The 23,812-nt window shown below is 37.8% G+C and overlaps 1 protein-coding gene across 4 annotated transcripts in view; it reads right to left on the bottom strand.

The window, feature by feature from the left end:
• RAD51C (RAD51 paralog C) overlaps window positions 1-23,216 on the bottom strand; it is a 55,038-nt gene extending 31,822 nt beyond the window's left edge. For 3 of the 4 annotated variants that reach the window (XM_060134608.1, XM_060134607.1, XM_060134610.1), the window contains exons 1-7: window positions 23,078-23,216; window positions 20,940-21,198; window positions 20,191-20,357; window positions 18,598-18,731; window positions 8,261-8,392; window positions 1,359-1,425; window positions 586-646 (exon numbers count right to left, since the gene is read on the bottom strand). In XM_060134608.1, the coding sequence (XP_059990591.1) occupies window positions 586-646; window positions 1,359-1,425; window positions 8,261-8,392; window positions 18,598-18,731; window positions 20,191-20,357; window positions 20,940-21,198; window positions 23,078-23,195 (938 nt within the window). In that variant the 5' untranslated portion in view covers window positions 23,196-23,216. The remainder of the gene's footprint in view (window positions 1-585; window positions 647-1,358; window positions 1,426-8,260; window positions 8,393-18,597; window positions 18,732-20,190; window positions 20,358-20,939; window positions 21,199-23,077) is intronic. The other variant, XM_060134609.1, reaches the window with a different exon arrangement.
• Window positions 23,217-23,812: the final 596 nt, after the last annotated feature.

The raw sequence follows: 23,812 nt of genomic DNA, 5'->3' as shown, positions 1-23,812 counted from the left end.
GGTGGTTTGTTCACTTGCTCAGCAGCTTTAAAAACAAAGGTTTCATGCTGCCACAGTTTTATTTTAAAGAACAATACTTGTGAAAGGCAAGTAAGTAACTGGATAATAAAAGTAGGACAGGAAAATATAAAAGAAAACAAAAACAGACACAATTTCACACAGGAAATATATTAACTAAGAAAAACCATCCTATTTTCCACATAACCTAAAGCTAACCTCAAAAGTTTTCCTTTTGTCCTGATTTTACTCTTCTTTCAATCCCTTCCAGGAACACAGAGTACCTACCTCCCTCTGCATGGTTAATAAATGGTACTTGATTTCAAAGAGCTTTAGAAGGTAGCATTCTTTGGCCACCTACTCATTTCAGGAGCACCCCATCATTTCAATATTCCAAAGAATTTCCTAGGTAGTTAAATGTGCAGTATAACAACATGTTTCTATGTTTGCTCTAGGTAATGAAGGCAACAAAAGCTTTAGTTCATGGGGCACTATAGATCTCATCCACTGGACTAGCTCTAAGAAACTGATAAATGCTCAGTGTAATTAACCCAATACTCACAATTTTTAACTTATTTCTATACTGACCTTCGCTTCTGGTCCCAATGAAAGATTAGTCGTATTGTAGCAGCATGCCCCCAACTTTCCCCTGAGGGAAAAAGAACATGGTAACTGACTGAGTTATAAGTCTCTCAGAATGCCTCTGACCAAATACAGTTTTACTTTGCTTAATTTAACATAACAAAAGTATATCTGGTTTCAAAAAACCTGGTACATGGGTAACATCCTGAGATTAATAGATTTTCACCTATCTGTGGCAATACTGCAGATCATTATCACTATCCTCTATTTGCTTTTAGAAAACTTTGTAGTTTGAGTCAACATATTTGTCAATCTTCCTTATCATCAGGCTTACTAACGTATTTCAGACCACCAGAAGAAAAGCAAAAGCTCTGACAGAATATTCTTAAAGATTTTAGTACAAATAAACCTTGAAGCACTGTGTTCTAACAAAGCCACGAGTAAGGTTAGAGTCATAAGCCTATTCATTACAGTTTGATTTGTATTTAAATGGATTCACCACTCCTCCTAAGACTGCGCTTTCTGAGGGAGTCATCTTATGAATATTTATATGCTAAGTACCTGACACAAGAGTTGCCAGAGAGTAGATGCTCAATAAATGTTAAACAACTGAAAGGATGAGTCAGTATCTAAAGGCACTGTGCTCCACACTAAGATTTATCAGTGAATAAGACAGTCTTCTCTACTTTCATGGAGCTTACAGTACTCAACAAGCATCAAATGAAAGAGGTAGAAAAAAATGTATTTAACTAAAAATGTTTATTTGATTAATTGCCTACCCAGTGCAGGAACCAGCAAGGCCTGATTTTTATCAATCTTTGTTGTCATCTGATTGGTTAAAATTACCTACAAAAACAAAATGTGAGAAAATTAGGTGAGTCTCCTCCCAAATTTATCAAGTAAATAGTCACGTGATTTTAGTATTCTGAATATAATCTAATTTAAAGAAAGATATATGTAGGTAATGAAAACTTCTCTCATATTTTTTTAGATATTACCCATAAAAATGAGTAAAATTATCTGAATACATGATTCTACTGAATATAAAACATTTTTAACAGACTAGAACAAAGAAGTTCTTATTGTGATAATGGAAGAAAAAAAATATAGTAGATAATACATAAAGATCTAAAGAGACCATGTGTAAAAACTTCATAACTAGGAGCACAGGAAACATGGGAATCTGTGTTCTTTACCACTGTTGCCTCTCTAGAATATATTTACTCAAAGGAATATAAAATCCTTAATAAATAACTCAATGTTTATACTTTTAGGGGAGAGACAGTATTACCATTTATGATTTTACAGAAAAAAAAAACTGAGGCAAAGAATTATGAGAAGAGATCTAAAATCATAAAGAGAGCACAGTATAATAGAAGAACTGGGAAAAGATAAAACCCAGTAACAGATCAACTGACCCAAAAATTATGACTATGCTAGTCTGCTGGTAATAGAGATATAGGTGTTGCCTTACTCACAGATGCCCTCAAGGCTAAAAATATTGCTAATTCTTTTGGATTAGATAGTGGCCTATAGAAAAGATTCCATGTTTAGAAAGATAGTAATTTTATTTTATTTACTTATTCTTTGGCCGCACCGCATGGCATGCGGGATCTTAGTTCCTCAACCAGGGATCGAATTCGTGCCCCCTGCAGTGGAAGCACGAAGTCTTAACCACTGGACCTCCAGGGAAGTACCGAAAGATAGTAATTTTAGAGTAGAGATAAAGAAAGTGTTTAAGGCTACCTTAATATAGTAAAAGTCAGATTATCTGGCACCTTCTCATCTAAAATTCTCCAGAAATGGTTATTTTAAATATTGTTCCAATACAGATCTTCCCTCCAGAAATAAGACAGATACTACTTCAAGCTGAAACTGATAAAGAACTTCTAAGAAAAGCAATAAGAAAAGATACCTACTCTAAAAAAGTCATCTATTTCTTAAGAAAACTGAAAAGAAAAGGCTGTTTGGCTGTTCCCACCACAGTGGTCAACACCCTAAAGTTTGTGTTTATCTACGAAGGAGAAATCTGTGATCCATCTAGATCTCAGTCAAGCACAAACTGGATGACAGCACTTCCTCTTAGTTCCTCTCCCCTTAAGTGCCATAGTGGTTTTCCCATGTGTTACCTTATTCCAGGTATCTCAGAACAAGCTAAGCAGGAATTTAAATTGGTAATTCACTAAAATATATGTCTTACTGGCATCCACAACATGTTGAACAATACTCTTTACACACTATCAAGTGTTTAATCTTTAGCAACTGGGATATTTACTTACACCAACACTTTTTGGTTAAAGGTGCACTATTCAATTCTGCAGCCATGAGCCACATATAGCTTTTTAAAACTAATTAAAACTAGAAATTCACTTCCTCTGTAGCATTAGCCACATTTCAAGTGCTCAACACCCATGGAACTACTATATCAAACTGAGCATTTTCATCTTTTTTTCTTTTTTTGGCTGCATTGGGTCTTTGTTGCTGTGTTCAGGCTTTCTCTAGTTGCAGCGAGCGGGGGCTACTCCTCATTGTGGTAGGTGGGCTTCTCATTGCGGTGGTTTCTCCTGTTGCAGAGCACAGGCTCTACGCGCGCAGGCTTCAGTAGTTGCGGCACGTGGGCTCAGTAGTTGTGGCTTGTGGGTTCTAGAGCACAGGCTCAGTAGTTGTGGCGCACAGGCTTAGTTGCTCCATGACATGTGGGATCTTCTCACGCCAGGGATCAAACCCGTGTACCCTGCATTGGCAGGTGGATTCTAAACTACTGTGTCACCAGGGAAGTCCTGAGCATTTTCTTCTTTGTAGAAAGCTCTACCAGACAGCATTGGCTTAGAGAATATTACACATCTTACACATTATCCATTACACATCTTGAGGAAATTGTAAATAGACATACTGGCTTACTAGTTGTTCAACATCCCAAAATAAGAATTTGCATTGTTAGCATATACTTATAATTAACAGTATTTCTGCAAAAATGTTGGGTTTACCATGACATAAATGAAAATTACTGTGTGATTACTCCAAGCTCCTAAAGAATGAGTCTTGGGAGTTCCCTAGTGGACTAGTGGATAGGATTATGGGCTTTCACTGCCATGGCCCGGGGTTCAATCCCTGGTCGGGGAATTGAGATCCCGCAAGCTGCGCAGCATGGCCAAAAAAATTAAAAAAGAATGGGTCTTAAAATAGTGAAATGGGGACTTCCCTGGTGGCGCAGTGGTTAAGAATCTGCATGCCAATGCAGGGAACAAGGGTCCGAGCCCTGGTCTGGGAAGATCCCACATACCACGGAGCAACTAGGCCCGAGCGCCACAACTACTGAGCCTGCACGCCTAGAGCTGGTGCTCCACAACGGGAGAAGCCACCGCAATGAGAAGTCCACGAACAGCAACGCAATTAGAGAAAGTCTGCGCGTAGCAAGGAAGACCCAACGCAGCCAAAAATAAATTAATTAATTAATTAAAAAAAATAGTGAAGTAATAATCACTTTAAAATTATAAACTTCACTGCTTTAAAAATACTTCTGTGGGCTTCCCTGGTGGTGCAGTGGTTGAGAGTCTGCCTGCCGATGCAGGGGACATGGGTTCATGCCCCGGTCCGGGAAGATCCCACATGCCGCAGAGCGGCTGGGCCCACGGGCCATGGCCGCTGAGCCTGCGCTCCGCAACGGGAGAGGCCACAACAGTGAGAGGCCCTCATACAGCAAAAAAAAAAAAAAAAAGAAGAAGCCAGACATAAAAGACCACATATTGTATGATTCTATTTATATAAAATATCCAAAAAGACAAATCCATAGAGACAGAAAGCAGACTAGTGGTTGTTAGTGGCTGAAGGGAGGGTGCAATGGGGAATGATGGTTAATGGGTAAGGGAGTTCTTTCTGGGGGTGACGGAAATTTTCTAAAATTAGATAGCTGTGATGGTTGCACAACTCTGCAAATATACTAAAAAGCACTGAACTATGATTTAAAAGGGTTAATTTTATGCTATGTTAATTATATCTAATAGAGCTGTTAAATTTTTTTCTGATAATAATCAAATAAATGCATCTCTAGAAGGACTCCCTCCATATCAGTCTGCAAAGACTTAAAAGACTCAAAGTTGGTAAAGAAGTGGGAAAACAAGAATTCTCATGCATGTTATACACATGAAATTAACATAATATTGTAAATCAAAATATCTCAAAAAAAAAGTCTATCTTCTATTTTAGAAAAAAAGTATAATTGGAATCTAATCAAGAGGAAACATCACAGAAACCCAAAATTGTAACTTTTTTTTTTTTTGCCAAGCCATGTGGCATGTGGGATCTTAGTTCCCCAACCAGGGATTGAACCCGTCCGTGCCCCTGCATTGGGAGCGTGGAGTCTTAACCACTGGACGGCCAGGGAAGTCCCCAAAGAAACCCAAAATTAAGAGATAATCTCTAAAATCACTGGCTTCTATTCTTCAATACAGCAATGTCACAAAAACAAAGAAAGGCAACTAAAGAGATACAACATCTAAAGGCAATATGCGATTCCAGTTGGCAAAAAGAACGGGAAAAATTTGCTGTGAAGGACATCGTTGGGATAATTGACAGAACAGGAATATGGATTATATACTAAAGTGCTGTATCAATATTAAATTTCCTACATTTGATAACTATACTGTGGACACATATGAGAATATTTCTTGTTCTTAGGAAATACACACTGAATATTATCAGATAAAAGGATATGATATATGCAACTCTTTTCAAAGTGTTCAGAAAAATATATACATAAACTGTGTGTGTGTTTGTGTATGTATAGAAAGAGAGTGGGGAGAGAGAATAAGAATGAAAAAGCAAACCTTGGGAAAGGCTATATGGGAGTTCTTTATACTATTCAAATCAACAAAATAAATAAAATTCTATCTTTTCCCCACTGAACTAAAAAAAAAAAAAAGAAAGGATTCCCATTCATTGTTGTAGAGAATATACTTTGGGATACGCTTTCTGAGGGCAATTTGATAATATATTACAAAAGGTTTAAAAATAGGGATATCTCACTGGCTTAATACTTTCAGAAATGACTGGACACACGGACAAAGAAGCATATATAAAGTTGTTGACTCCAGTGTTGTTTTTTTTTTTTTTTTTTTTTTGCGTTATGTGGGCCTCTCACTGTCGTGGCCTCTCTCGTTGCGGAGCACAGGCTCCGGACATGCTGGCTCAGCGGCCATGGCTTATGGGCCTAGCCGCTCTGCGGCATGTGGGATCTTCCTGGACCAGGGCACGAACCCGTGTCCCCTGCATCGGCAGGTGGACTCTCAACCACTGCGCCACCAGGGAAGCCCGACTCTAGTGTTTTACATGGTGTTTTACATGGTGAAACACTGGAGCCAACTTTAAAGACGATCAATAGAGAGAGAGGTGGTTAAAAAACTATGCCACAACCATACAGTAGTATACTATATAGATGTTAAGGTAAGGTACATTTATAAAGTAGTATGTATGGGAAGAGGTTCATAGTATATTAAGTAAAAAACAACTGTTTGTTTGATTGATTTTAATATGATTTCACTTAAAAAATATGTATATGTTTACACAGAATAAGTTTGGAAAAATATATACAACAAACTCAACAATAATCAACTCTGGGTAATAGATAATATAATTGCTTACTTTCTACACTTTTGATTGCTTAAAACTTTTTTTACAGCAAGCAAATATAACTTAAAATTGTAAAATGTACTTATTAGCAAAGGTCATACATGCTTCTATAGATGCTAACTGGGAAATTAAAAATCAAGTAAAGAAGAATTTTAAACTAAGAGGAGAAAATATACACTCAACCCACAAAGTCCTACCTCTAGAAGTAGCTACTGTAAATGTTTTGGTCCTTTCAGATCTTTTTCTTCATATGTATAAATATAAATGTACATATATAACTTCTGTTTTCTTCAAAAATTGGGATCACAGGGCTTCCCTGGTGCCGCAGTGGTTGAGAGTCTGCCTGCCAATGCAGGGGACACGGGTTTGTGCCTCGGTCCGGGAAGATCCCACATGCCGCGGAGCGGCTAGGCCCGTGAGCCCTGGCCGCTGAGCCTGCGTGTCAGGAGCCTGTGCTCCGCAACGGGAGAGGCCACAACAGTGAGAGGCCTGTGTACCACAAAAAAAAAAAAAAAAAAAAAAAAAAATTGGGATCACACTAAATATATTATTATGTAAGTTGAATTTTTTCACTTACTCATATATCTGGATATATCTTCTTCCATGTTAGTGCATGTATATTTACATTACTCTTCTTAAACACTGCATAGTATTCCATGTTGTTATGTAGATTACTTTTTTTGTTTTTTGGCTGAGCCGTGCAACACAGCTTGCAGGATATCAGTTCCCCAATCAGGGATTGAACCCAGGCCATGGCAGTGAAAGCCTGGAATCCTAACCACTAGACCACCAGGGAACTCCCTAGATTACTTTTTTAATCAGAAAAGATGAAGCTATTTCTGTTAAAAAACAAAAACCTAAGGAACTATGCAACCCATTAGCCTTGAGTGCCCCCTACTGGGGACTCTTCACTGATATTAACAGAATGCTAAATTACAAATTAATGCCAAGAAATAATTCAAAGACAGGACACTATGTTTTCAGCATATGGCAAAAAAAAATCTAAAAACTCAAAAGAAAAAAGTATGTTTTGAAATTATTTTATTGAGGAGTTAGTTACATATGATGTATTACAGCCTTGTGCAAAGGACTCTAATTGGCGGTGAAGACAAGAAAATCAAGGTAAGCAGTTTGATCTTCTCCCATCTCCCTCCCAGACAAGTGTGTATATTTGTGTCAGTGGTAGGATGAGATTGCAAAGAGAGAAGTGAAAACAGGCAATAAAAAAAAGTTTTTACCTCACTCCTTTTTTTTGTTTTGGTTTTGGTTTTTTTTGGCCACAAACACACAGCACGCAGGATCTCAGTTCCCCGACCAGGGATCGAATTCGCACCCACTGCAGTGGAAGTGCAGAGTCCTAACCACTGGACCACCAGGGAATCCCCTACCTCACTCCTTTTATCTCTTTACTTCTGAACTTATCTTTATGTCTCTCCTCACACTACAAATCTAGAAGCATTAGCTCCACCTCTAAACATCTAGGTTGTTTACACTATGTAATTTTTCTATCTGAGTCTGTGATTATACACTACGTAATAATCAAAGACTCAAGAGTAAAAGAAAAATGGGGATGTTGGAAGAGCTCACCTGAAAAATGTCAAGTATGTTACAAAGAAAACAATGCAATTATCAAAGATGGCATTTCTTTATCAAAGTCCATTTTTATAACATGGCATCTTGATTATGCTTTTCATTTGCCAGGAAAACTGATATACAACACTTATGACTGGATTTAATATTTTTTATAGAAACCAAACCAAAACAAAACTACATTCAGAACTGTATATCTATATTATTTGCTTTTAGTCAAGCAAATTCTATTTTTGCTATTTCTAGACTGTAACATTTTATTTTTTTACTTTTATTTATTTATTTATATTTGGTCGTGCGTGTGGCATGCGGGATCTTAGTTCCCTGACCAGGGATCAAATCTGTGCCCCCTTCAGTGGAAGCATGAAATCCTAACCACTAGACTGCCAGGGAATTCCCTAGACTTTAACATTTTATATAATCTTGACTTTATAATAAAACTCCCTTTAGTAGTAATACTTACAGCTAATCTGTGGTTATTTGCAAGGCTGATCATTTGCTGCGCTAGGCCATTTAGTAACCGAGTACGAAGAGATAGGTCATCTAGGTCATGACGAAAAGGAAAAGCAATACCATCCACTATCACTAATCGAACCTAAATAAAGAAGAGATAATGATATTAGGTTTGGTATTTAAAATAAAATAATAAATGGCAACCAAAAAGCAGAGTCCATCACAGGAAAACAAAAAACAAAAAACCTTAAAATCCAGGGTTCTATTTCCAACTCTCCAAAGGCTTCATTTTGGTCAGGTATAAATCTGTTCAATGCTTTCTGCACTAGTCACCAAAAGTTAAAATGTACTCTGGTTTGATAATTTATCATCTTAAAAAAGTAATTCAACAAAAGAAAAAGGGGCAATTACAATTTTCTTGCAATTTGCCACTACACCCAGTCTTTACAGAGGTGTACTGATGAAAAGCACTTGAAATCTTAGCAAAACCAATTTCTCAACTAAATGTCAATTTTACCTTCAGGGTTCTTTTTATGTTGGAAAAAAAAACCAAACGCTCAAATATTAAATTATAAAACCTTTTTCAAAAGCTTAATTTTTTTTTTCTTTTTGTGGTACATGGGCCTCTCACCGTTGTGGACTCTCCCGTTGCGGAGCAACAGGCTCCAGACGCACAGGCTCAGCAGCCATGGCTCACGGGCGCAGCCACTCTGCGGCATGTGGGATCTTCCCGGACTGGGGGACGAACCCGTGTCCCCTGCATCAGCGGGTGAACTCTCAACCATTGCGCCACCAGGGAAGCCCTTCCGTTTTTTTTTTTTTTTTTTTCAAAAGCTTAATTTTTGATATACTTTTTCTTCTTAATTTAAAACATACTATAGGGCAACTAACCATTACAGAATCTGTCATAAGATAGAGTTCAGGAAGAGGCAGGTTTGTCTTGAATTCTAATCAAGAAAGTTCACTTACAGATGATAAACATTTTCATGACAGTTTCATTTCTAATCTGATCTAAATAATGGCTCTTATGGTGAAGTTAGTATAATATACAACCTAAGATCCAAGAACAAATAGAATCTGGAAATTAATCTAAATGTAAACAAACAAAATACTATAAGATTATATATATTTTTCTACCTAATAAGGACTAAGCTAAAGAACAAGCTTTTGTGAAGCACTGTTTTAGTAAGACATTTTTATATCTTTTATTCATTCCTTCATTCAACAAATATTTATTGACACCTACTATATGCTAGTCACTGTTCCAGGCATTGGGGAACAAGAAATAAGAACCCTGTTCTCTTGGAGCTTACGTTCTAGTGAAGTAAGGGACAATTAATGTGCAAATAAATATATGAATAAGATAATTTCTTTTTTTTTTACTCAATGAATTACAAGTTTATTATAAAAGGATATAACTCAGTGCCATAGGATCCAGCTATCCCACTCCTAGGCATATATCTGGAGAAAACTATAATTCAAAAGATACATGTACCCCAATGTTCATAGCAGCACTATTCACAGTAGCCAAGACATGCAAGCAACCTAAATGTCCATCAACAGATGAAGGGATAAAGAAACTGTGGTATATATACACAATGGAATACTAGTCAGCCATAAAGATGAATGAAATAGTGCCATGTGCAGCAACATGGATGGACCTAGAGATTATCATACTAAGTGAAGTAAGTCAGAAAGAGAAACACAAATACATATGATATCACTTACCTGTGGAATCTAAAATATGACACAAGTGAACTTATTTACAAAACAGAAACAGACTCACAGACATAGAAAACAAACTTGTAGTTACTAAAGAGGAAAGGGGATGGGGGAGGGATAAATTAGCAGTTTGGGATTAGCAGGTACAAACTACTATATATAAAATAGATAAACAACAAGGTCCTATTGTACAGAACAGGGAACTATATTCAATAGCCTGTGATAAAGTACAATGGGAAAAAAATATGAAAAAGAATATGCGTATATATGTATAACCAAATCACTTTGCTGTATACCAGAAACTAACACAACATTGTAAATCAACTACACTTCAATTAAAAAAAAAAAAAAAAGAAGGATATAACTCAGGAACAGCCAGATGGAAGAGATGCATAGAGAAGGTATGGGGAAGGGACACGGAGCTTCCATGTTCTCTCCGAGAGCCATTCTCCTAGCACCCCAACGGGTTCACCAACTCAGAAGCTCTGAATAAGATAATTTTTGATGATGATAGGAGCAAAAAAGAAACTAAAACTGGGTGAAATGACAAAGAATAAGTAGGTGAAGGGGTAGAGGGAAGCTAACTTAGACTAGGTGTAAGGAAGGCATCCGTAAGGACTCAATAGAACTGAGTCCTGGATAAGAACCTCTAGGAGGGAAAGACAACCCACATACAAGGATGCGGAAAGGCAAAGGCCCTAAGACACAAACAAGTTTGGCATGTTTAAAGGGTCAGAAAAAAAGTAGTGAGGGGGAACAGGAGGAAATTACATCAGAAAGAATCAGTGGTGTGCTGAGGCCAAATCCTACAAGCTCCTGAGCCAGGTGCTAAATTTTTAGAAATTTTACAAATCCATCATTAAATAGTCATTAGTAAAATTAAGCTATATACATTAAAATATGGATAATAAATACTGAAAACTCATTCCTACTACATTTTACTATTATCTATGCTTTTAAGGTTATTTACATCTATTTTACCTTTATAGTGCAAACATTACATAATGATGTGCATTGTTTCTTCTCTACTCCATGTCCAATGACATCATACATGATACCAGCCATGATAGGAGTATTTTCGTGTGTTTTTTTTTTTTTTTTTTTTTTTTTTTGCGGTATGTGGGCCTCTCCCGTTGCGGAGCACAGGCTCCGGACGCGCAGGTCCAGAGGCCATGGCTCATGGGCCCAGCCGCTCCGCGGCATGTGGGATCTTCCCGGACCGGGGCACGAACCCGTGTCCCCTGCATCGGCAGGCGGACTCTCAACCACTGCGCCACCAGGGAAGTCCGATAGCAGTATTTACTACATGGAAATCAGCAAGCAAATCAGTTACAGATCAGGACTTGATTTGTTTTGCTGGTTGTCTAGACTTTTAATAAAGCGATGGGAAAAAATGTCATAATCAGATTGACCTTAAAAATGTGTTGTATCTGTAGAGAACAGACTTGTGGTTGCCAAGGGGGAGGGGGGTGAAGGAGGGAAGCATCACTTTGCTGTACCGCAGAAATTAACAAGACACTGTAAATCACCAATACTTCAATAAATTTTTTTTAAGTGTTCTGTCTGTATCCATTGCATTGTGAACTACACAAAAAAATGAGGAAATATGCTTCTACTTTTGGAAAATGAATCCAATAACTAGGAATGATCATTAACTCAAATCAAAAGAAGAAAAATACTCCACGGGAAAACACTATATAATTGCAAGTTTTGGTCCTAGGGTATTTGCGACGAGTCCCAAATATCTAGGGCATCCAAGGACCTCTCTGCTCAAACCAGAGGAGCTATACAGCCTAACCTATAATGCAAGAATAGAAATAGGCTGTTTTCCTCTCTACAGTACAGATTTTACTGAAAGTGGCTGAAATACAAAGATCTGGACGTTCTGTTAAGTGGTAACTGTCACACTCATGGCTTTTCTCCAAGTTTAGGGAGCAAGCTCCTGAATATTCTCTGGTGAGTTTCCTTGGTCTCTCAAAAAGGCAGATTATACCGAATGACAGAAAGTCGATGAAGTACAGAGTTTGAGTGGGTAGAATAAAACAAGCATTGTCAAACAAACAAACAAACAAAAACCAAAAAACAAGCACTGTCATTCAACTCATAAAAGCTGAACTTAAAAAGTCACCAACATGGGACTTCCCTTGCAGTCCAGTAGTTAAGACTTCATCTTTCAATGCAGGGGGTGCAGGTTTGATCCCTGGTCGGGAAGCTAAGATCCCACATGCCTCGCGGCCAAAAAACCAAAATATAAAACAGAAGCAATGTTGAAACAAATTCAATAAAGACTTTAAAAGTGGTACATATCAGGGACTTCCCTGGTGGTGCAGTGGTTAAAAATCCGCCTACCAATGCAAGGGACATGGGTTCGAGCCCTGGTCCGGGAATATCCCACATGCCGCGGAGCAACTAAGCCCGTGTGCCACAACTACTGAGTCTGTGCTCTAGAGACCCAGAGCCACAACTACTGAAGCCTGCGCATCTACAGCCTGTGCTCTGCAACAAGAGAAGCCACCGCAACAAGAAGCCCACACACCGCAACGAAGAGTAGCCCCCACTCACTGCAACGAGAGAAAGCCCGCATGCAGCAATGAAGACTCAACGCAGCCATAAATAATAAAAATCTTTTAAAAAATGAGAAAAGAACCATTTAAATAAATAAATAAAATAAAATAAAATAAAAATGGTCCACATCAATAAAAAAAATCTTAAAGAAAAGAAGTTACCAGCGTGAATTTTTATTTTGGTCATGCCCTGTGGCTTGTAGGAAACTTAGCTCCCCTCGACCAGGGATCAAACTCATGCCCACTGCAGTGGAAATGCAGAGTCCTAACCACTGGAAGGGAATTCCCTCCAAAGTGAATTTTTTAAAATAAAAATTAGGAATCCAAGAGAGTTTTAAACTCTTTATGTTTCAGAAACATTTTGTGTAGTGTAATTCCCTTCTGCCAGCAGTTCTTTCCTTTGTGCAACTAACAAAGAAGAAATTTTGGGTAAATGGATCATGGGATGACTCCATTTGATATTCCTTCTTTTCTTACTATTCACTGACACTAAGAGTGGTTTATTAGAGATATGAGGTCTTTCCCATATCACAGATAAATTGTTCAGTGTAGAAAAATGAAAAAACTGAGGATGTATCAAAATACTGTAATGTCAGCAAAATAACCATATTTTCCATTTTCACAAAATAAGGCTCAATAAAGACCCCATAGGGCTTCCCTGGTGGCGCAGTGGTTGAAGGTCCGTCTGCTGATGCAGGGGACATGGGTTCGTGCCCTGGTCCGGGAGGATCCCACATGCCGTGGAGTGGCTGGGCCCGTGAGCCATAGCCGCTGAGCCTGCGCGTCCAGAGCCTGTGCTCCGCAATGGGAGAGGCCACCACAGTGAGAGGCCCAAGTACCACAAAAAAAAAAAAAAAAAAAAAGACCCCATAAAGAAAGAATATAAGAACATAAATATTGTGAGAAGCACTTAAGAACGTACTTCCTGTCACAACCAGTCATCTAGATTTCTGGTCTTTTTACCTCTTAGGGAAAAATCCTCAGTAAGTGGTGCTGGGAAAACTGGACAGCTACATGAAAAAGAATGAACACCATACACAAAAATAAACTCAAAATGGATTAAAGACCTAAATGTAACGCCAGACACTATCAAACTCTTAGAGGAAAACATAGGCAGAACACTCTTTGACATAAATCACAGCAAGATCTTTTTTGACCCACTTCCTAGAGTAACGAAAATAAAAACAAAAATAAACGAATGGGACCTAATGAAACTTAAAAGCTTTTGCACAGCAAAGTAAACCATAAACAAGACAAAAAGACAACCCTCAGTATGGGAGAAAATATTTGCAAATGAAGCAACAGACGAGATTAATCTCCACAATTTACAAGCAGCTCAGTATCAAAAAAACAAACAACCCAATCAAAAAATGGGCAGAAGACCTAAACAGACATTTCTCCAAAGAAGACATACAGATGGCCAACAAACACATGAAAAGATGCTCAACATAGCTAATTATTGGAAAAATGCAAATCAAAACTACAGTGAGGTATCACCTCACACCAGTCAGAATGGCCATCATCAAAAAATCTACAAATAATAAATGATGGAGAGGGTGTGGAGAAAAGGGAACACTCCTACACTGTTGGTGGGAATGTAAATTGTTACAGGCACTATGGAGAACAATATGGAGGTTCCTCAAAAAACTAAAAATAGAGCTACCATATGATCCAGCAATTGCACTCCTGGGCATAAATCTGGAGAAAACCAAAATTCGAAAAGATATTTACATGCACCAAATGTTCACTGGAGCAGTATTTACAATAACCAGGACATGGAAGTGACCTAAATATCCATCAACAGATGAATGGATAAAGAAGATGTGGTACATATATACAATGGAATATTACTCAGCCATAAAAAAGAATCAAATAATGCCATTTGCAGCAACATGAATAGACCTAAAGATTACCATACTAAGTAAGCCAGACAGACAAATATCATATGGTATCACTTATATGTGAAATCTAAAAAATGATACAAACTTATTTACAAAACAGAAACAGACTCACAGACTTAGAAAACAAACTTATGGCTACCAAAGGGGAAAGGTGGGAGGAGAGAGATAAATTAGGAGGTTGGGGAAGAAAAAAAGGAAAAACAGAAATGGTAAAAATTCATCAAATTCCTCAACAACAGTAACACAGGAAGCTAATCAATTCAGCAAAAAAATACACCTCTGTTGTTTCACTTTCATCATGCTTGTTAATGTAAGCAAAAATAGCAACCAGCGTTTATGTTAAAACAGTACCTGTTCCTCAGTGAGGGGAGCAACTTCTTTGCTGAATTGGACAGCCATCAAGTGCTTATTGGTAGCTTAATTTTGCCAAATAATGGCATAGGTCAGATATGGATAAATAAGTTCAGCAAAGTTCAAATTGATGAAAACCTCTTAGGGAAAAATCCTGATGTAAACAAAATGCAAGAAAATTCTGTAATAGTCAACCTTATGGTCCATATTTTGAGGAAAATACAGAAATTTATTTATTTATTTACGGCCACACCGCATGGCTTGTGGGGTTTTAGTTCCCTGACCAGGGATCGAACTCAGGCCCTTGGCAGTGAGAGCACAGAGCCCTAACTACTGGACCATCAGGGAATTCCCCAGAAAATAATTTATAACCAGAAATAAACGGTAATTAGAGCTCATCAATGAATTTGGTAAAGTTGCAGGATACAAAATTAATAAACAGAAATCTGTTGCATTTCTATACACTAACAACAAAAGATCAGAAAGAGAAATTAAGGAAACAATCCCATTTACCACTGCATTGGTGGTGGGAATGTAAAATGGTTCAGCAACTGTGAAAAACAGTTTTGCAAGGCCTCAAAAAGTTAAACATAGAATTACCATATGATCCAGCAATTTTGCAACTAATAACTAAAAAATATATAGTAAAAGAAACAAGGGAATCAAAATGGTATACTAGAAAATAGCTATTTAATAAAAAAAAGAAGGCAGTAATGGAAAAATTGAGAAATAAGGTATAAGACATATAGAAAAAAAAAAACAGCAAAATGGCAGAAGTACCTCCCTATGAGCAAGCACGTTAAACGTAAATGAATTAAACTCTCCAATTAAAAGGCAGAGATTGGCAGAATGGATTTAAAAAATGACCCAGCTGTAGGCTTTCTACAAGAAACTCACTTTAAGTCCAAAAATACATATAAGTTAGGTGTGAAAGGATGGAAAAAGATATTCCCTGCAAACAGTAACCAAAGAGAGCTGGAGTGGCCAGACAAAAGAGACTTTAAGACAAATACTGTTACAAGAGACAAAGAAGGACACTGTATAATAATAAAAGGGTCAGTCCATTAAGAAGATATAACAATTATAGGGAATTCCCTGGCAGTGCGGTGGTTAGGACTTGGTGTTTTCACTGCCATGGCCTGGGTTCAATTCCTGGTCAGGGAACTAAGATCCCGAAAGCCAAAAAAAGCAAAAAGAAGATATAACAATTATAAATATATAGAGACCTAACAACAAAACCCTAAAATATATAAAGCAAAAACTGATAAAATTAAAGAAAGAGGACTTTCCTGGTGGCATAGTGGTTAAGAATCCACCTGCCAATGCTGGGGACATGGGTTTGCGCTCTGGTCAAGGAAGATCCCACATGCCTTGGAGCAACTAAGCCTGTGCATCACATCTACTGAGCCTGAGCTCTAGAGTCCGCGAGCCAAAACTACTGAAGCCCGCATGCCTAGAGCCTGTGCTCCTCAACAAGAGAAGCCACGGCAATGAGAAGCCCACGCACCTCAATGAAGAGTAGTCCCCACTTGCTGCAACTAGAGAAGGCCCGCGTGCAGCAAAGGAGACCCAATGCAGCCAAAAATTAATTAATTAATAACTTTTAAAAATAAATTTTTTTTTAAATCAAAGAAAGAAACAAGACAGTTCTACAGTAATAACTGGCAATTTCAAACAGCTCATATTCAATGATGGATATAACTGGACAAAAGATAAACAAGGAAAGAAAAAACTTAACAACACTATAAATCAACTAGAATTAGCAGATCTATACATACAACACTCCACTCAACAGCAGACTACACATTCTTCTCAAGTGCACATGGAACGTCCTCCTGCATAGACCAGATGTTAGGTCACAAAATAAGTCTCAAATTTATAAAGATGGAATCATTGTTATCTTCTCTGACCAGAATGGAATAAAATTAGAAACCAACAAAAGGACATTTGAAAAATTCACAAATATGTGGAAATCAAACAACACACTCTTTTTTTTTTTTTTGCGGAACGTGGGCCTCTCACTGTTGTGGCCTCTCCCGTTGCGGAGCACAGGCTCTGGACGCGCAGGCTCAGAGGCCATGGCTCATGGGCCCAGCCGCTCCGCGGCATGTGGGATCTTCCCGGACCGGGGCACAAACCCGTGTCCCCTGCATCGGCAGGCAGACTCTCAACAACTGCGCCACCAGGGAAGCCCAACACACTCTTAAATAAACAAAGAGTCAAAGAACTCAAAATGGAAATTTGAATGTACTTAAAGATAAATGAATATTAAAAAATAATATACCAAAATTTATGGGATACAGTAAAAGCAGTGCTCAGAGGAGAATGTACAGCTCTAAACAACTATATTTTTTAAAAAAAGGGAATTTCCTGGCAGTCCAGCAGTTAGGACTGCACACTCTCATTGCCAAGGGCCTGGATTCAATCCCTGGTTGGGGAACTAAGATTCCACAAGCCACATGGTGCAGCAAATAAATAAATAAATGGTTTTTTAAAAAGAAATAAAGATCTCAAACCAATATCCTAAAATTCTACTTAAAAGAACCAGAAAAAGAAGAGCAAACTAATCCCAAATAAAGTAGAAGAAAGTAATGAAAATTAAAGTGGAAATAATCAAAATAGACAAGAGACAAACAATTGGAAAAATCACTGAAATCCAAAGTTGATTCTTTGAGGGACTTCCCTGGTGGTGCAGTGGTTAAGAATCTGACTGCCAGTTCAGGGGACACAGGTTCAAGCCCTAGTCTGGGAAGATCCCACATGCCGTGGAGCAACTAAGCCCGTGCGCCACAACTACTGAGCCTGCATGCCACAACTACTGAAGCCCACGTGCCCAGAGCCCGTGCTCCACAGCAAGAGGAGCCAGCGCAATGAGAAGCCCACGCACTGCAACGAAGAGTAGCCCCTGCTCGCCACAACTAGAGAAAGCCCGCGCGGCTATGAAGGACCCAACGCAGCCAAAAATAAAATTAATTAATTAATTAGTTTTTTAAAAAAGAGAGAGATTTTTAAAAAAAAGAAAAAGAAAAAAGTTGATTCTTTGAAAAGATCAACAAAATTGACAAGCCTTTAACTAAAGTGACTAAGAAAAAGAGAGAAGGTGCAAATCACTCCAGTCAGGAATGAAAGTAAGGACATTACTACTAATCTAATAGAAATAAAAAACAAAGAGAATATAATGAACATTTGTATGCCAAAAAATCAGATAACCTAGATGAAATGGACAAACTCATTGAAAGACACAAACTACCAAAACTGACTGAAGACACAGAAAATCTGAATAGATTTATAACAAGAGATTGGATCAGTAATCAAAAGCCTTTCAACAAAGAAAAAATCAGGACCAGATGGCTTCACCAGCGAATTCTATAAAATGTTTAAAGAATTTACATCAATTTTTCTCAAAGTATTCTGAAAAGTAGAGAAGGGAACTTCCTAACTCATTTTATGAAGCCAATATTACACTGATACCAAAGCCAGACAAAGACATCACCAGCAAAGAAAACCACAGACCAATTACAGATGTAAAAATCCTCAATAAAATACTAGGAAACTGAATCTTGTAGTATATTAAAAGGATTATATATCATGATCAAGCAGGATTTATCCTAGGAATGCAAAGGTGGTTTAATATGAAAATCAATCAATGAAACACACCAGATTAATAGGATGGGCGAAAAAAGCCACATAATCGTCTCAGTTGATTCCGAAAAAGCATCTGACAAAACCCAACACCTTTCATGATAAAAACAATCAACTAATCAGGAATAAAAGAGAGCCTCCTCAACCTGATAAACATTGAGCCATACCTTTGAGTGTTCTGAAAGGAAGTCTGGAAGCAGATAAACTTGTGCCAGTAGCTCTGTGTAGTCACGACAACGAAAATAATAAATATGGGAAAGAATATTTTCAAGAGTGAAATCCTGCAAAGCTTTTGGGTGCTCTGAAATAAACAACAAAACAATTTTAAAATAGTTTTACCTGTCATTTCACAAACTATCATTTCATAATTCCTGACCTCTTATTTTCACCTTTTCCACTGTTTCCTTACATACTAGACTAAAAATTTAGACACATACACAACTAGAGTTTTAATGTCTATCTTTTCATATTTCTAGTTATTGGCTTCCATTGAATAGAAGTAACACAATGGAACTTCTTTCTTGTTTTTTTCATAAGACTCCAAATTAAAAGTTAAAAGGAAAAATGTTGAAAAGCAGCATATTTTTCCCTTAAATGCCACAGTATAATTTGGTATTTAAGTAGAAACAATGATATAAAATTCTCTCCTTAGATTTGTTTTTTTAAAAATAACCAGATTGGTTCTGGACATATTTCAGAGAGAAACAAGTTAAAAATCATTGCATTTAAAAATGTACTTAAGTTTTAATGCTGAAAGAAAAACCAAGAAATTAAATTTCAGAAAATATTTCCTATTACAAATATACATTTAACCAGTTCATTTTTAACCAAAAAAACAACAGCTTAATCACACACCACTCATTAAAAACTATATTCCAGTGCTACATCCACAATATTTACAAGATCTTAAGACACTATTACAAATTACACCTGTGACATGGATAGCTTACAGGACTTTCAATAGATATACTGGTCATTGGTTAAAAAGGACACCTAGTACTACAATGAAAATAAAAATATTCAGCTGATTATATTCATTTAAAGGGAATACAAACATCTTAGGAAAAGCTTTATGTTTTTTAACATTTCTAGAAAAAATGCACATCCAAAAAATAAAATACAATAAAGCAAAAGAAAAGCAAAAGAAAACAGTCAAACCAGAAACCATTTAATTTTATGAGTAACTGAAGGACAAGAACTAGAAAACAAATTACCTTAAAAAAAACTTTTTTAATCTAACACTTTATTTCCACATAATAAGCGCAGAAAAACTTCCCAACACTTTTAACAATACAATTAACATAGTTGTGAAGTCAATTACATACTACTCAGAGCCACATAAGGTCAATCAGCCTAATTTTCCAAACATTTCCAGACATGATTTTTCAAGGCCACACTTGGTTTTTGGAAAAACCAGTATGAAAGTCAATATACACTAAATGCATTGACACAACATTTAATACTCACAGTAAGGTGTCCAGTAACATTAGCTAACACCTGGCAGGCCAGAGCATGATGATTTGAAGTCATACATTGAAATATAGGTTTGTCCCAGAGCTCCTGCAGTAAAAAGTGAGGGCCATAAAAGGGGACAAAAAGGCCAGCCCAGGTGTAGCATTTCTCAATTTGTAAGAGAAGTATGAGAGTTTAATACTAGTACACGGTCATTAAGCTTCACGTTCCAAATGGTCTCTTGCTTGAGATGGATACAAATGAAAATTACTTTTATTATACAGAAAAAAGAGCACTTGCCAACTTACCTTCTCCCATATGTGTTCCTGCTATAAGCTGCAGGTGCTGAATGCAGGCATTAGCAAGGTCTACCACTCTATCAACCATAAAACTCCCCTCTGTATCAATAAAAACTGCTTCACCTTCCACTCCTCCAAAACATTCTGGTATCTGCACATCTACTGCCAACTGCATACTGTCAAGAGAAAGAACTGAAATGACCAAATCATTATCATGATCATCTAAGGCAGTGTTTTTCAAACTCCAAATCACAACCCATTAGATACCACTAAATATTTTATAGGTATAAATATACTCTGCAAAGTAACAGAGATGGTTGACTCTCCACGGCTCCAAACATATGTGAATCAATTGATGAATGGATTAGGGGGAGGGTGTGCCTATAAAACCACAATTAAGGACTCTTTAGTGGTTTTTAGGCTTCTGGGAATGGAACCCTTTATTATACAAAAATCTACTTTCAAACATTTGGTTTTCAAATATATTCTCAGGAATTAATTCTATAATAAAGTAGAAGACTGCTTATTGACCCCACTGACCACAATATACTGTGGCAAAAGAAACACTTTTGAATATCAAAATAATTATATCAATTTATCAAGATGGGGTGAAGTAAGGCAAATGTTGATTTGTTTGATGCACACATACAGACACACAAAATTAAGAGCACATACATGCCTTTTTTGGTCTCCTAACTGTATACCCACAACACAATACTCTGTTACTTACATAAATGTAAGAGAACATTTTATTTTACCATAATTGTGTTTTTCCAACACCTGGCGCACCACAAATTTCTGTTGTTTTGGTTAAGGGTATGCCACCCCCAAGAATATTATCTAGTGCTGAACAGAAGGTAATTATGAAACTCTGGGTATGCTCCTGCTCAAGAAGTTCCAGTGCTGTGCACTTCTTGCCTGACTCAGCTGTACCAGAATAACTTGTTTTATTTGTGAGACATTCTCTTCTTATAATTTGCAGAGTTTCTAAGGCTTCCTCTTTAGATATCCCAACTTCTGAAAGTAAGAAACAGAAACAAAAACATCTGATTTTAGAAATTTAAAAGTCATATGTTATTGAGTTGTCTTCATTAACTTTAATTTTTAAATAACAAGAATGATGCCAAGAGTACAGAAACATAAAAATGTAACATTCGATTAACTATTTAATTTTTCAAGTTAATAAAGGCATTTATCTATATTTTCTTAGTCTTCACATACTTAAAAGATTTATCTATTACCTCAGAAACAGAATTGAGAAACCTAAGCCTCTAAAGCATTTCTGAGTACCTACAAGAGTATCTATCTCAGAAGGTAGAAATGAAAATGTCCTTTTTTTTTTCCTTTTGGTCCTTTTACTATCTCTTTGGTCTTTTACTATCTCTTTTGGTCTTATGAAGCCATAATAAACTTGCTTTCATAAGGTATACAAATTATTTTTTGGAAAAGAATGAAAAATGGCCTCTTTAACTGCCTAAAACAAGATGCAGATTTAAGAAGTGCATGTGCATGTATTATTCATGAAAACATTGGAATGAAAAATTCATGGATCACTGCAAACTATTTAATAAGAAAAATTATTTGATGCACCAATAGCTTAAACAATACACTTATGCTTCCTCAACTATACAATTTCATTCCTGACAACATGGCCTAAGAAGTAAAATGGAAATTACAAAACAAGCTGCTTATGGAAGAAATAATGGAGAGGATATTACTTATGAGTTTGATATATCAGTGCTTGATTGGGTAAGGATATGAACTATAAATTTGGTGCTAACAAAAGACATTAATGGTGCTAAGGAAATGAAAATTCCATCCAATTTAAGAGCCTTAACTCGTCTGATTACTTAGGTTTCTCATTCCTGACCGCACCACTTACTATGTAGTTACTACGCATGGGCAAGTTACTTCTTTATGCCTCAGATTTTTCTTCTACAAAATGGGAATGAAACAACACACATTAAAAACCTTGGTAGAACACTAAGCCCATCCAAAATGCTTAATAATTGTTAGCTACTATTATCATTCAGATTCTCTCATTTCTTTTTTGTAAAACCAACCTGTTGAAAGAAAATGAGCCCATCAAACTTTGGGGGATACAGTCTTTGGCATAAGACTTAAGACAAATAGTTAACATTGGCTTTACAACATTTGTTCTTGAGTGGAGAGTTGAAACCTTATTTTCAATCGTTAAGGGAAATGACTTAAAATTCTGTTCTATCTTAACACAGTTCTGGGCATACTGTAGTGTAATGTGCACAGTGAGAGTGACTGCAGACAGCTTCATTTTTGTGTACCTCAGAAGGAAGTGGTTCCCACCAACATATAATCTACAGTGTTCTGGAATGTGAGTTTGGGGTTTTTTTTTCAGTGAATTACATTAAGAGAAGCGATGTCTTCTTTCTACTGCTTTCTCCAGGTTCTGGGGATTCTACTCCCTTTGTCACTCTTAATTTACCTCATCCTATCACGAACAGTGCATTTCTTAAATTTAATCCCTGCCCCTTGGATTTTGTAACAGCGAAAATTAGCCTGTCTGGATTTCAATCCTGCCTCCACAACTTCCTAGCCCACTCATAATGAAAAATTACTTAGCCTCCCAAGCATCAGTTCCTTCATCTATATACTGAACATAATAGTCCACGTTAAAAGGGTTCTTTTGAGTATAAATGAGACAATCCTCAGAGGCTTCAGCAGCCACTGGCAGAGAAAGCAACTGGTGAATGTTTCCAAGACCACAGTTCTAACCATTCGAACCACACTTAAGTGGAGTCAAGGAGCTATTTCACGGTGTAAACGCGGCGGTGGGCGGCGGCAGAATCTGGCCGAGAACGGGGATGGAGGCGGCCCGACAGCGGCCAGAGTGCCTCAGCTTGTAATGGGAGTCCGTTACCTTTGCTGAGCTCGGAGGGTTTCACCTCTAGGAGTTCCTCAGCAGTCTGGAAACCTGCAGACACCAGCTTCACCCTCACCGCTGGGGATAGGGGCAAACTCACTAAATCCCGCTGCATTTCAAAGCCGAACACCTACGCTCGTAGTTGCGCAGACGCAGAAGCGGCCAAGCTCGCGCACGCGCACCCGCCACGCCACGTGACGTCAGACGTAAGGCGGAAGGGTGGGGTCCGCGGCGTGGCTGCACGCGGCCTTGGGCTTTGGGGCTCTGCGGCTCTGCTGCTGTGCGGAAGTCTGGTCACTTACATACGTTGCCCCGTTTCCATCGTGATTCTTCCAAATCCCATTTAAAGTTTGCATATCAAACGTACATCCTGACAATAAAAAGATGGATGGAGACTGCAAGATGCAAAGCCAGGCCCAGTGGGTTTTACCACATTTCCTCACCTCCACCCTGACCTGTTGGGTGGAGGCCTCAGGGTTGTTAGTAGGAATGATCTCCCCGAATGGGAGCTAAGATACGCACAGGCACTGGCATGTTACCGGTTTGGGGTACGGAACAGTCGTATAAAGAATACTCTCCATCCTCGTAATAGGGTTCCAGGGTCTTGGGTCTTCTTGCCGGATGTCCCCCTTGCTAGGCCCCCTCACCTTTCCCGCCCTCGCTCTCGCGAGGGATTGTGGGACAACCCCCCAGAGCCTCTGGGCGCGGTCGGCGCCGAATCCCCGCAGCCAC

The sequence above is a fragment of the Lagenorhynchus albirostris genome, chromosome 20 (genome assembly GCF_949774975.1).
Source record: "Lagenorhynchus albirostris chromosome 20, mLagAlb1.1, whole genome shotgun sequence".
NCBI classification, from domain to species: domain Eukaryota; kingdom Metazoa; phylum Chordata; class Mammalia; order Artiodactyla; family Delphinidae; genus Lagenorhynchus; species Lagenorhynchus albirostris.
The sequence above is the reverse complement of the archived record's forward strand: the minus strand, read 5'-3'. Positions and strand labels throughout refer to the sequence as shown.